Source organism: Chenopodium quinoa, unplaced genomic scaffold, assembly GCF_001683475.1.
Source record: "Chenopodium quinoa cultivar QQ74 unplaced genomic scaffold, ASM168347v1, whole genome shotgun sequence".
Lineage (NCBI taxonomy): Eukaryota > Viridiplantae > Streptophyta > Magnoliopsida > Caryophyllales > Amaranthaceae > Chenopodium > Chenopodium quinoa.
The window spans coordinates 1,750,183-1,763,365 of NW_018744895.1; the positions used below are offsets into that span (position 1 = coordinate 1,750,183).

At 33.1% G+C, this 13,183-nt stretch overlaps 1 protein-coding gene across 1 annotated transcript; it reads left to right on the forward strand.

Moving 5' to 3' along the window:
* The first annotated feature begins 570 nt into the window (after positions 1-570).
* LOC110706019 (probable sulfate transporter 4.2) lies at positions 571-12,305 on the forward strand. Its single transcript, XM_021883930.1, has 17 exons — positions 571-1,273; positions 3,739-3,787; positions 4,644-4,845; positions 5,549-5,717; positions 7,177-7,242; positions 7,339-7,446; positions 8,274-8,381; positions 8,471-8,536; positions 8,791-8,851; positions 9,022-9,149; positions 9,281-9,322; positions 9,730-9,846; positions 10,431-10,482; positions 10,625-10,763; positions 10,896-10,984; positions 11,547-11,623; positions 11,710-12,305. Exons 1-17 carry the CDS (start codon positions 965-967, stop codon positions 12,019-12,021), a joined length of 2,094 nt encoding a protein of 697 aa, XP_021739622.1. The 5' UTR covers positions 571-964; the 3' UTR covers positions 12,022-12,305.
* The last annotated feature ends 878 nt before the right edge of the window (positions 12,306-13,183 follow it).

A 13,183-nucleotide genomic window follows, 5' to 3' on the forward strand; every position in this document is an offset into this window, starting at 1 on the left:
TTTTTTAAATTAACACCATTCTCTCATTACGCTTGCCAACACACTATTTTAACGATTAATATCTCTAATTCTCGACATTGTACAATTATAAAAAAGTGAATTTTAATAAAATATACATTAAGACGATTCAAACAAGATCCCACTTGACTATGTTTTATCGTAGCTATAAATCACAAAAGCTAGTCAAAGTGTAGTTTGTGAATAATGTAAAAGTCAAATGGTGTCAACTAGAAAAAAATGGAGGAAGTATTTAAATTTGGTAGAATGACATGCAATATTGTGACAACTTAGTGGCTAACACTTTAGTTTTTAAACTTAAGGTTGTGGCTTCATATCTTATACAATCTATATTTTTATATGTCTCGTTATTTTAGGACAGTTCTAATAAGCTTCCACATGATTATGTTAAAACGTGTCAACTAAAAAAAGAGGAATGAAGTATATATCTTTAATATACGTCTGGCTACATAGTTTATTGCTCATATATATATATATATATATATATATTGTTTTACTTTTGTTGTGGATAGAATTTTATTTTATTTTTATAAAATTAAAAAAAAGAGCTTTATTACTTACTTGAGAATGGAGGAAATGTCCAACTACTACAAGAAAAGAAAAATAAAATCAATAAAGATCATTTCAAAATCAACAATCAAGTCATGTACTTTAATCCAAGTAAAAAAAATCTAGCATGAAAATTACTCCAAATGTTAAACCCAATTATTTTCAATCACCTCAAAATGCAATCCAACTCAATAAAAAATAAAATATACTTGTATAAAAAAAAATAAAAAAATCCCACCTATAAATAACCTCCACTCTCAACCATTCCCTCTTCTCTCTCTTTCCTCAAGAGGGACCCACACCAAAACCCCTCCAACTCCTCTCTCCCGCGCCACAGAACCAAAAAGAAATCACCCACCGTGCACGGTGGTCGCGGCTAACATACACCGGGGTCAAAATGGACAAATCCTACGCATCACCAAGCTCCAACGACTTACCCGGGTTAACCCGAACATACAGTAACCGACCCATAAAAGTAATCCCATTACAACACCCAGAAACGACGTCGTCACCTGGATTTTCCCTAACGACGTCGTCTAGCTCGATGATTGCGAAATGGAGGTTGAAGATGAAGGAAATGAGTATTACTGAATGGATCTCGGTTTTTCTTCCTTGTTATCGTTGGATGAGATCGTATAATGTTCGTGATTATCTTCAGTCTGATCTTATGGCTGGTATCACCGTTGGTGTTATGGTCGTACCTCAGGTTATTCTCTCTCCTCCCTTTTTTTTTTAAAAAAAAAATTAATTGCTTCGCTTTTTTATTTAATTTTTTTAATTTGGAATTCATGGAAGTTTTTTTTGTTGTCACGTAAGATTCGTAAGAATGATGCTATGTTTTTTAAGTTCAATTATGAAATTTACCATTTATTTTTCAGGTTTTTAATGTTTGGAAATACTCCGTAATAATTATACTTCCTCTTTCTTGTATTAATCGCCTCGAGTTTTGTAGGGGTTTAATTGACTTTTTAATTGTGTATTTATTTTTGTTTTTCAAATTTATTTTTAGTACTCGTAACATATACTGGTATTTACATGGGACTAAAATGTACCCGTGCTCGGATATAAAATCTAATACTAAGTAAGCTATTTAGAGGTACTCTTATGGTCGTATTAGTTTTTTTTTTTTAAAAAACAAACTGTATTTGAGATTTTGAAAGGTTGTGGTGAAAAGTCGGGAAAATAATATTCTTATTATAAATATTTTAATTTTCCTATAATTTTTAATTATTTTTTTGAAAACAAGTTGTTTTCCGCGTAAAATATTGACTAATATTGCAACCAGAAAAAAGTTATTTTTTTTTTTTTTGGGTTTTTTTTGCTTCTTTTTGGATAGTAACTTAATTGTTAAGAGGTATCTGATGCTTAATATATCTGAAAATGAAGGTTAGATTCATTTTATAACGATTTACGCCAAAATACTGACAAAATGATGACTAGACACTTTTGTTTTACTGCTTGGTTAGGTTCAAGTTGTAAATTTTTTATTTATAAGAGTAATCATAACTGCTATTTCCCAGAAAAAAAAAAAAAATTTCTTTAGTTGATTTCAATTTCTTTTTCAATTTCAATTTCACTTGTCTTTGTTTTCGTAAGTAATACGGAGTAGGCGAGATTCGATATCAAGTCTCTTGAATGTGGGGTAATATTAATAGTAATAAATAATGCCTACAATAAGGTCCCGTTTACTTTATTTTATTTTTGCTGAATTGAAATTATTTTTACTGAAGTGAATCTATTTTTGCTGAAATGAAATTAATTTTACTACACTGAATTTAATTTTATTGTACTGAACTAAAATTATTTTTACTGAATTTTTGTTATATTCCTTCTTTATAGTTACTCATTTTTACTTAACTGAACTTATTTTTGCTGAACTGAACTTACTTTTGCTAAAGTGAAATTATTTTTACTGAATATTATTTTGTAAGGTGGCCTAACTTAGGACTTAAAAGGGTGTATTTGACAAATATAATTGGCTTGTATAATTTTTTTAAATTTTATTTTTGTTACTTTGGATATTTACATAATATTATTCTTGTTCGAATTGTGCTGTGGTGGCATGAGTGGTGGGAGCTTGGCCTGTGTGAAAATGGAGATTAGTGGTTGAAATCCATTAAAATAATAATGGGGTGGGGCCAATTTTGAGATTTTCTCTTTTTAAAGAACTTGGTCTTGTTTTTGGCCAATGTGCTTAGCTAGTGGTGTATAATTCAAGAAATATCAACTAGATTCCAACTTTAAGACTATGTCAATTATTGTCATTGTCATCAATTGACACATTTTTTTTGTTAAATAATATAATTTAATTTATTATTTGTCATGATCTATGTAATTGAAACAAACCCATTTTGTGTTTTTGTTCCTTAAAATTAATGGTTAAACTCGCTTTATGTAGAAAGTTTTTCTTTTGGTGTAGAGCAACTCAATGGACAATGGTTTATGCAAGACTTGATACAACATGAATTTAACGAACTATGTTTGTTGACATCCACTTGTTTTATGTAGAATGTGGATGGAACTGCATTGGCTTAAAACTTCTAATGTATTATCAATAAAAAAATAATGTGATAATTTACTGGTTAGATAAAGTCATGGTAATCTTTTTAGTAAAAGACAACTAACTATATGACAATCCATATTTCTTGGACTTGAGTGCTAGTCTCGAACATTGGTGTGTATCCAATAGTATTAGAGTTGGCAACATTTACGAAATTTATTCATGATCTTTGTTAGACGAGCAGTACCATTTTAAAGCTGCACAAACAGATTTTATTTGCTTACTCAAGACACACTTTTGGCTGATGTTGATAACTAAGGTCCTACGGAACGAACGTTCTTTTTTTCTTGATCCCAAGTACTACCGTCCCAATATGTTATAGTGTAACAGTGTTACACTTCATTCCCTAGCTAGCAATATATGCAGTGGTGTGAAAATCAAATAAACAGTTCTGTTAGATCCTTCCCTTTAGTCACATCCTCTGGCTCAAAAAAGGAATTTTTTCTAAGTTTACATTTGCATTTTAATGTAGCACATGTTATTCCTGGAGTTTATCTTTTCACTTAGAAATTGAGAGTATTTATTTACCTAAAGTACTTGGTTAAAAAATGGACGATCCTTTTAATCATCAACTCTCTGGACTTGAATTGACTGGTGGTTTTATTGATCAGGCAATGTCATATGCGAAGTTAGCTGGGCTAGCTCCAATTTATGGACTCTGTAAGTACACTATCATTGTATTTCTGGGACTATCTACTTTTATGTAGTGTTTCTGCATTTAGCTGTGTCTAATTTTGGCATGATATTGATGTTTATTTTATTTTGCATATTCATTGGTGGGTCTATAAGCAGATGTTGAATTTTCTTCTTTCTGGCTATACTAGAAAGATTGACAAATAGTCCGAGATTTTAACCGTCTTTTACATTAATCCCAATTTTGATTTTAATTCTTAATTTTTCTCAATTTGGTGGCGGGACTCACAAAAACTATTAAAGTGATATTTAATCTCTCATAATTGTATAAAAAAAATGCAAGCCTAGTTACTTTGGGCTATATGATGAGAAGGCACCCCCAAAGTTGGGATTATTCTTAGTTAACTCCAAAATACATAATAAGATGATCAGGACTTTGTATTATCCATTATAATTTTGTATGCATAATTTTTTTTTTTTTTTAATGGCTGATTTCAAATACTGGATAGTTATAGCTGTCTGAATTATTGTACACTTAATTTGTACATAAAATGAATACTGATCCTTATTGAGATTTCTGGCCGCTGGAATAAAGTTGATCCAGCAGATAACACAGCATTGACACATGTTTATAGGAGCTATCTTAACATGACATTTAGTTACATTTCATTAGTTTGATGATCCTCCTCTCTTTCATTTTTTTTAACTATATGTTCTGATGCGAAAATAATTAGGCTCTTTCCCTGCATTTTTACGCACCACCAATTACTAATTGTTTCAGAAGCTTGCTCATGGTCGCTTGATCTGAATTTGATTTACGATGTTTGTGAACTACTGCTCTGCGATTGTAATTCTGACTACGATTCTGATTTTTTCTGAGCAGATTCTGGCTGTCTACCTGTGTTTATATATGCCATTTTTGGCTCCTCAAGGCAGCTTGCAGTTGGTCCAGTTGCATTGACATCTCTCTTGGTGTCTAATGTATTAAGTAAGATTGCTAGTCCATCTGATGAACTGTACACAGAACTTGCAATAACATTGGCACTTATGGTTGGCATATTGGAGTGCTTGATGGGCCTTTTGAGGTAATTATTGTTCACATTATTTTATCATTTTGATAATTTCTAAAAGGACTCTATCAAAATTACTTCTCTCCCCATTCTGAAAATTCATGGAAAATCGATTTACATGTGTGGCTCCTAGTTTTCTAAAAAGTTGGCTAGTTTTTTCTTTCTTTTCTCTTTTCAGATAAAGAGATTACTAGTTTACATTTCCATAAATACTATGTTGTTGCAAATATGGACTTACACTCATTTATGCTATAAAGTAATGTCTCCTTGGTTAACCCATAACTGAAATCTTATGTTACTTGGCCTTAGGTATCTGTGTAGAACAGAGCTATGTGTCCAGGTGTTCCACTTGACCTTATTGTTTTTGGTCCAAAGTATGGTGTCAGCTGTAGTGTACATATATCAAGGTTTTGAGTACCCATCTACCCAATTTTGGAACTATGGGTGAAGAGGCTTAGTAGCATTGCCAAAAGCCTTAACGAGATTTGGGATATTTTATTCCAATAATTTCAAACAAGTCTAGTTTATGATTGTCATAAATCACTGTATTAAAAGCAAACTGTTTTTTACTTCGTTTTTTTTTTTTTTTTTTTTTTTTTTTTTTTTTTTTTTTGTGCAATAGACTAGGCGTGAACTACCATGTACTGGTGCTAACAATTAAGGTAGTGTAAGTTTGTTCGGCTTTTTGAGACACTCAGTACTTTTCTTTTCTCCCCAGGCTTGGATGGATTATTCGTTTTATCAGCCATGCTGTGATTTCTGGCTTCACTACTGCATCAGCTATAGTGATTGCCTTGTCTCAAGCAAAATACTTTCTGGGGTATGATATAGTTCGAAGCAGTGAAATTATACCCCTTGCTGAAAGTATTATATCTGGTATAAGTAAGGTACGCTTTAGATCACTAGATGATGGGAAGTTATTCTGTATGATAGCAATAAGTCTTGTGTAAGGCGGGTGTACGTTAATTTTATTGTAAAACGGTAAGTTTGAGGGTAATTTTAACTATTTTTATGAAAACTTTAATCCCTTAAAAGGTAACTTTTAATTTGTCGTTGGTTTGAATTTTATTTTAATGTGTAATTTTTTATAGATTCATGATTACATACTATGAAGACTAATATGATTAATCTAATACAGTACATTATAAGTTTTTCATAAGATAAAATTTATTATTACAAAAATAAAATTTTTTGTAGTATAAAGGGTAACTTTAAATACTTTTAGAATAACTTTAACCAGTCTTACAATAAATTAATGTACACCCGCCTTTTTGGAGAATTTGTGGTATGATAGTCTCAAATGTTTTAATTTTTCTATATCTGATTTATGATAATCCTGAATATATCTTATTGTTATTATGGGTGATTTTTCAATACAGCAAAAAAGTCAAAGCCAATTTGGTTGCATAAACCCAAATATAAATTCTGTTATGATCAGCTGTTGGGTTTGTCTGCATTCAAGTATGAATTGATATTTGGTTGCTGTATGCTGTTGGTTTATTTTTCTCCCTGTCCTCTGTAATACAAAAGCTATATATACAAACTTGTGGATCATTCTAAAGTGGGAGGCTAAGCCCTAAAAATCTGGTTAGATTATTAATAAATTTTTCATCCTGTTATCATGCATAATTTTAGCTTAAATGTGCTGAAAGATCTTATGAGGAACCACCTAGATTAATTAATATTGGTGCATTATATGTGAAAGCTTATTGCTATGGTATAATCTAGTACCAAGTATTGCTGCTGGGAGGATGAGAACTGAGATGCAACCTTTATGTCAAACTTGGAATAACTCAAATATAAAGTAAGATTGCAGGCTCTAGGGTGAAACTATGCCTAACTCTTAAGGGAAGTCATTGAAAAGATTTCCTGTAAATGTGTCAAGCAGTAGAATTATTCATGGTGAATTGGTGATCATGCAAATATCATATAATCCCATATGTTAGAAAATCCCTTGGGCCAGAATTCGTGCAGATTTATCTGATATATTGTTTTCTTTTTCCTTCTTTTCATATACATCATTATTACTTTATTAGAATACTGTGCTAGGTGATGCTCTAAAATAGATATTCCCTGAAATGAAATGATATTGAATAGACTTGCTTATCTGCAAAACCAAGAGTACTTCTCCTGATTTCCACAATGTGTCTCTCAATTTTTAGATTGCTTTCCAAACTATTGAGCCAATCTGAATACCTTTCATTATGCACTACTTTCTGCATTTTCCAAAACATAATCTTGATTTTTTTTTTTTTTTTTTTCAAGTATTAGCATGCTTCTTTTCTTTCTTTGGCTCTTAAAAAAATGAAACAAATATCCTTAACAGTGTGTGTATTCCTCGTGTAGTTTCAATGGCCACCGTTTGTGTTAGGGTCTTCGATTCTTGCTGTGATGTTGATAATGAAGCACCTGGTAAGGAGCTCTACAATAAACTCTGACTTTCCCCTGGATGTTTCAGAATCTAAATCATATAGGAACTGAGTGGTTATTTGGTATTTTATTATGCAGGGGAAAACGAGAAAGTACCTGAGATTTCTTAGAGCAGCGGGGCCGTTGACAGGGATTGTTTTTGGTACTGCTATTGTCAAAATATTTCATCCATCTGCCATCAGTGTGGTGAGTTACCACATAGCCTTTGTTATTTGAAGTTCTGGGTTGGCTTTTCATTTTGGGAAAATTTGCAGTTTTGATATTAAACATATAGGTTACTAATGAGATACAGTCTTATTATTCTATATATGTACTGGTCTAAGCCTATATGTTAATATACATGGATAAGGGAATACTTGCACATAGTTACTTTTTATGTGAGTCTTTCTAAATTGAATTTCAAGATGCCATGCACCTTCTTGACTGCTTCATTTCACGATTGTTTTTTTTGGCAAAACTAATGCCGAGGACAATCTAATGAAGCATCATTGTCTGGAGTGGAATGATCCATCTACTAAGTCTAAACTTCATTCTTTATTGTTCATGTCTCTTGCAAACACCTGATGCTCTAAAATGAAAGTGTTTGTTGAACGAAGCCTACATTGGAAGTGGAGCTTAACCTATAATAAGTGCTTGACTTAGTTGACTATGAAAGTGATATGTATCAACCTCAATCGAATCAATCCTTAATAGCTTTATATCGTTTCAAATAAGGCCTTTAGGGTAATAGCTATCTGAACGTGGTTAAAAACTAAAACCTGGGTTCTTGCTGCTGATTCTGTGCTGAAGTACTTTATTCAAGTAGTTCTGGGCCTAGTGCTGACAGAAAGCTTAACTCTGAAAGCAGCCACAAATTTGTATCTGTAAATACATACCGTTGATGAAGAGCATTGGTAGCTCTTCACTATATGATAAATTTGTGGCATGATACTGCGATGCTTATATGTTTACCTTTCAAGTAGTATCTCATGGTTTGTTATTGTTATGCAAATTACTCACTATTGCTGGTATAGGTTGGGGAAATACCTCAGGGGCTTCCAGAGTTTTCAGTTCCTAAAGCCTTTGCTCAGTTCAAGTCCTTGATTCCAACAGCATTTCTTATAACTGGTGTAGCTATATTGGTAAGGACAAGAGAAGTTTCTTCTTTGTAGTGATAGGTTTCCACTGGAGCTCCGAATTCGTATTTAATTGTCTGAATTGTTGACTTCAGGAATCTGTGGGAATTGCCAAAGCACTGGCAGCAAAGAACGGTTATGATTTAGATTCTAATCAAGAGGTATGGCTTCAGAGCATTGGCTGTGTGTCTTACCTACTGCATAGCCATCTGTACTTCTGTAGTCTCTTACAGCTAAAATAAACCTATCCTCAGAGTTTTTACAAGATAAAGAGACAAGAAATGAAGGAAAAAAAAAGAGGCAGACCACAATGTGCTCACTGTTATTGTTATTCTGTTTTTCTTCCCTTTAACAGAAAATTTGTAAGTTATATATTAGGCAGCATAGTGTTTGCTAACTAAATTCTTTCTAACAGCTTTTTGGTCTCGGTGTAGCCAACATTGCTGGATCATTTTTTTCTTCATATCCCAGTACAGGTGAGATTGTTGTTTGTAGATTCTGCATCCTGGCTGGATCCTTTTAACTTTTTACTGCATGTACTTCCAATTTCAAATGCAAAAGAAGTTTGGAAGTTTCATTTATTTATTTTAATAAAACTTCTGATAGTTCTTACTGAATGGCAGCTTTGTTATTTTTGATGACGCAGGGTCATTTTCTAGATCTGCGGTGAATCATGAAAGTGGAGCAAAAACTGGATTCGCTGGGATACTCACTGGAATCATAATGAGCTGCGCTCTCCTGTTTCTAACTCCATTATTTGAAAGCATACCACAGGTGTGATGCTTGTTCTTGAACTTGTGCATTTCTGTCTTGTAAAAGTTGAAATCTTGTGTTTTTTTACTCATTTTGGAGCTTGTTAGACATTGATGCTCACTAGAACGTTTAATTTGTCAACCATTTTACAGTGCGCACTGGCTGCAATTGTAACCTCTGCTGTGATGGGTCTGGTGAGTATACTAAAATTTTGGACCTTATTATGGTTTGATTATGATTATGTAACTCGTTACCCTGAAGTTTTAAATCAATTCAACTCTTGCTTGAATTATTATTGTAAATGCTGCTGCCTGCTAGTCCACTTGCAGCAACTATGCTTGTTTGCAGTCTTACTGCCAACTTACCCTTGATATTTACGATTTAGGTTGTCAAAGCAGCAGAAACGATAGATGCTTGTAGCAATAGTAGCTGGTTACAAGGCCTAAAAAGATAAATTTGTTTCTCAATGATCTGTGTATTGCTGAAACTCAGAGTGATCCATAAACTACAAAATGAATTACTTGTGTCATTTGAATTAGCAATTCATGGTGGATCCTCAATTAGGTTTTCAATAAATTTTCTGAAATCCTTGTCTTGGCAGGTGGATTATGAGGAGGCTATGCTTCTATGGCGCATAGATAAGAAAGATTTTTGCCTTTGGACAATCACTTTTGGTGCAACACTATTTCTTGGAATTGAGATTGGAGTCCTAGTTGGGGTGAGTTTACTTCACTGTTGCATATCATTTATACATACATACATATATTAATACTTACTCAGCCACATACATATGTACTACGTCTGAAATTGCCCCATTTTGACATGGCTTAGATATCACTGAGGTACCTTCATAGATGTCTAGAATGATACATAGAAGTAGTAACGTGACTTGTGGCATCCTAAAGTGGAAAGTGAGACCCTTCTTTAGTTTTCTTCTGGGGCGCGTGCGCGCCGTTGGGGGGGGGGGTTTACTGCTACTAAGGGAATATGCTAGGTGAAAGTCAACATAGTTTACATATCCATGGGCTTTAGAGGATGGGTGAACATCTAAAGTAGCCCTGTGTCAAGATGGCAGGATCCCAAAGCTACATGCTAGATCAATATTTTGGAATTTGGACAGAATTAGCTCATGGTTTAAATTTATTCGTTGCCTGTATCGTTATAGGGGTCATGTTTGTCCTTGTTAATGCCTTTTGTATGTTGAGATTTTACTAAATTATTAAAATCAATCTACTAATATTGAATTTATGCTTGAGTATGATTGATGGGTTTAATATTTAAGTATATATTTCTCCCTTGTAGGTTGGTGTTTCTCTTGCTTTTGTAATCCATGAATCAGCAAATCCACATATTGGTGAGTGCAATAACTATAGTTTTCACTAAATCCTCAAGCTGGAAACAGATATTAGAAATCTGTGGCCAGTATGATCTGATTGTAGCCATGAGCCAGTGTGCTGTTTAATTGAAGATTTAATTTCTTTCTTTGAATGCTGCAGCTGTACTTGGTCGTCTTCCCGGCACAACAATTTATAGGAATGTTCAACAATATCCAGAAGCATATACATACCATGGTATAGTGATTGTTCGTGTGGATGCACCAATATACTTTGCAAATACTAGTTACATAAAAGATAGGTAATTCTGTTCATACAATTTTCAATATGATTAGACATGCTTTGGTAGCTGCATTTCTGCTGGAATGAAGTATCTGCAAGCTCTTATAATTATAATTAAATTTCTGAATATCATTTGTTTTTTCACTTGTAGGTTGCGGGAATATGAATCTACTGTTGACAAATCTATAAGACGTGGGCCAGAAGTAGATCGAGTTTATTTTGTAATTCTTGAGTTATCACGTGAGTATCTGAAATTTCCTTATAAATTGTTTTTTCCCCTTTCCTGTTTCAATGAGTCATGAGTTGGACTTGATTTTATGGCACAGACTTGATGCAAAATCTTTTAACTAACTGCTATAAGTTAGCTGGTTTAAATTATAATGAAGTAGCAACCAAGTTCATGTTAGTACTTTAAAATTTTAAATCAAAGGTATAACTTCAAATAGCAGGGCACGAATTTAACATCTTTCGCTCCTTTAAATCTGCCATAGGCAGGACCATAGGAGCTTCATGAGAGGATTGAGAGGCACTAAATGATACTATAATAGTGTGGTGGGCTAATAGAATAATAGATGGAGTTTTTCTCTTGAACGGTTATCTTATTCTAATGTATATTAATTGTAGAGGTATCATGTTTACATCAAATGTGACATTTAGCTTTTCTAAAGAAGCTGACAACTCTCAGAAAAATTTTCTTCTTAAGAACCAAAGCTTTCCTATTCCTAACCTTAAATTAATTCTTGATTCGTTTATATTATGAATCTCAACATATATTGACATCTTGTAAGTTTTTTCTTTACAGCTGTGACATATGTTGATTCAAGTGCTGTCCAGGCTCTAAAAGACTTGTACCATGAATACAAATCTCGAGGCATCCAGGTTTATGCTTGTTCCTTGGTTTTTTTTTTTTGAAATTTTTTTATGGAGGCTTAATAGTTTTCGCTTCTCTCTCTGTTGATTTTCAGATTGTAATTTCCAATCCTAACCAAGAAGTTCTGATGACTTTCACGAGAGCTGGCCTTGTTGAACTGATTGGGAAGGAATGGTACTTTGTGAGAGTGCATGATGCTGCTCAGGTTTGTTTTCAGCATGTACAGGAAAATGAAACACCAAGGACACCAGATTCCCTCAAAGACAGCGAGCGAAGTCTCTTCCAAAGACTTGGCCAAAAGGAGAATTTGCCAACTATTGATTTGGAATCCAATGATCAAACGTCGATTGTTTCAAGCAGTTCTGATCAACAATTACAAGAACCGCTGTTGCCCAGAAGGTCTTAGTGCCACATTCCGAGCTTCAACATCTAAAACCGTTAATGCCATTCTTTGGAGTTCTTTTGTATATAAATCTCATTTTTTGCTGATATACCACAGGACGTGGTTTGTATTTCTGTAATTAGTCCATTGTTGTAACTGTTGTGACTGAGGTGATTTTTTTTGTAAGATGCCTTGTAATTGGATGTATAGACTGTAATATATGGTGTATACTGTATAATACCGTATATTCACCATTGCAACCCTTTTGGGATAGACAATAAATTATAGAAACAAGTTTGTTGTGTTCATCGCGATTATGTTGCTGTTGCTGAATATATCTTTTGCAGTGCAAGTTTTTGGATACAAGTGAAAAATCATCAGTGTGATCTATTCTCATGATCAAGATCATTATGATTGTATAAATCTGATATAACCAACAATCCGAAAACAAAATTTTTGGGCAAATCTTAGAACAATCTTTTGAATTTGCTTTTAGGATTTTGGGGTTTAATAATCAAATCTATTGAATGAAAATAAACTCAATCTCCAAAAGAACAAAATATAAGCAATGAACAATCGAACAATAATAATGATGATTTAATAATTATGAACCAAAGAATAGAGTGTAAGTAAGAGAGGCAAATCTGAGTAAGGACGAATAATGATTAATAATATGAAATTTTAGTACTAAGGAGTTGTCAATTGTACTAGTAGGGGTGCTAATTGAGTTGAGCAGCTCGCGAGCAACTCAAACTCGACTTGGTCAAAACTCGACTCGAGTTAGCTTGAGTCGAATTCAACTCGACTCGAGATGTTAACGATACACGAGTTGAGCAAGCTCTAACTTGACTCGATAAGATTGTGAGCAACTCGATAATATATTTTATTAATATAGAATTTACAAACAAAGTTACCATGTTTAAACAAATTAGACACTTAATAAGTGTCAATTTATATTATTAAAAAAGAAAGAGTAAATCTTAATAATAAATATATAAAAAAAGAAAACAATATAAGGTGAACAAAAAAAAAAAGGCATATAACTATAGAAGGGCCAAAAATTTAACGAGCAGACCGTGAGCTACTTGACTCGACTCGAAACTTTAATGAGCACGAGTCGAGTAGGTTTTATTAGCTCGAAACTTTAGTAAGCACGAGTTGAGTACATGTAGTAAAAAGTTTTTGA

Bases quoted from the DNA above. Each gene is read 5' to 3' on its own strand.
- LOC110706019 (XM_021883930.1), top strand. From the start codon at position 965: ATGGACAAATCCTACGCATCACCAAGCTCCAACGACTTACCCGGGTTA. The intron at 1,274-3,738 runs GTTATTCTCTCT...TTTATTGATCAG, and splicing joins GTGTTATGGTCGTACCTCAG to GCAATGTCATATGCGAAGTT. The intron at 9,150-9,280 runs GTGTGATGCTTG...ACCATTTTACAG, and splicing joins TATTTGAAAGCATACCACAG to TGCGCACTGGCTGCAATTGT.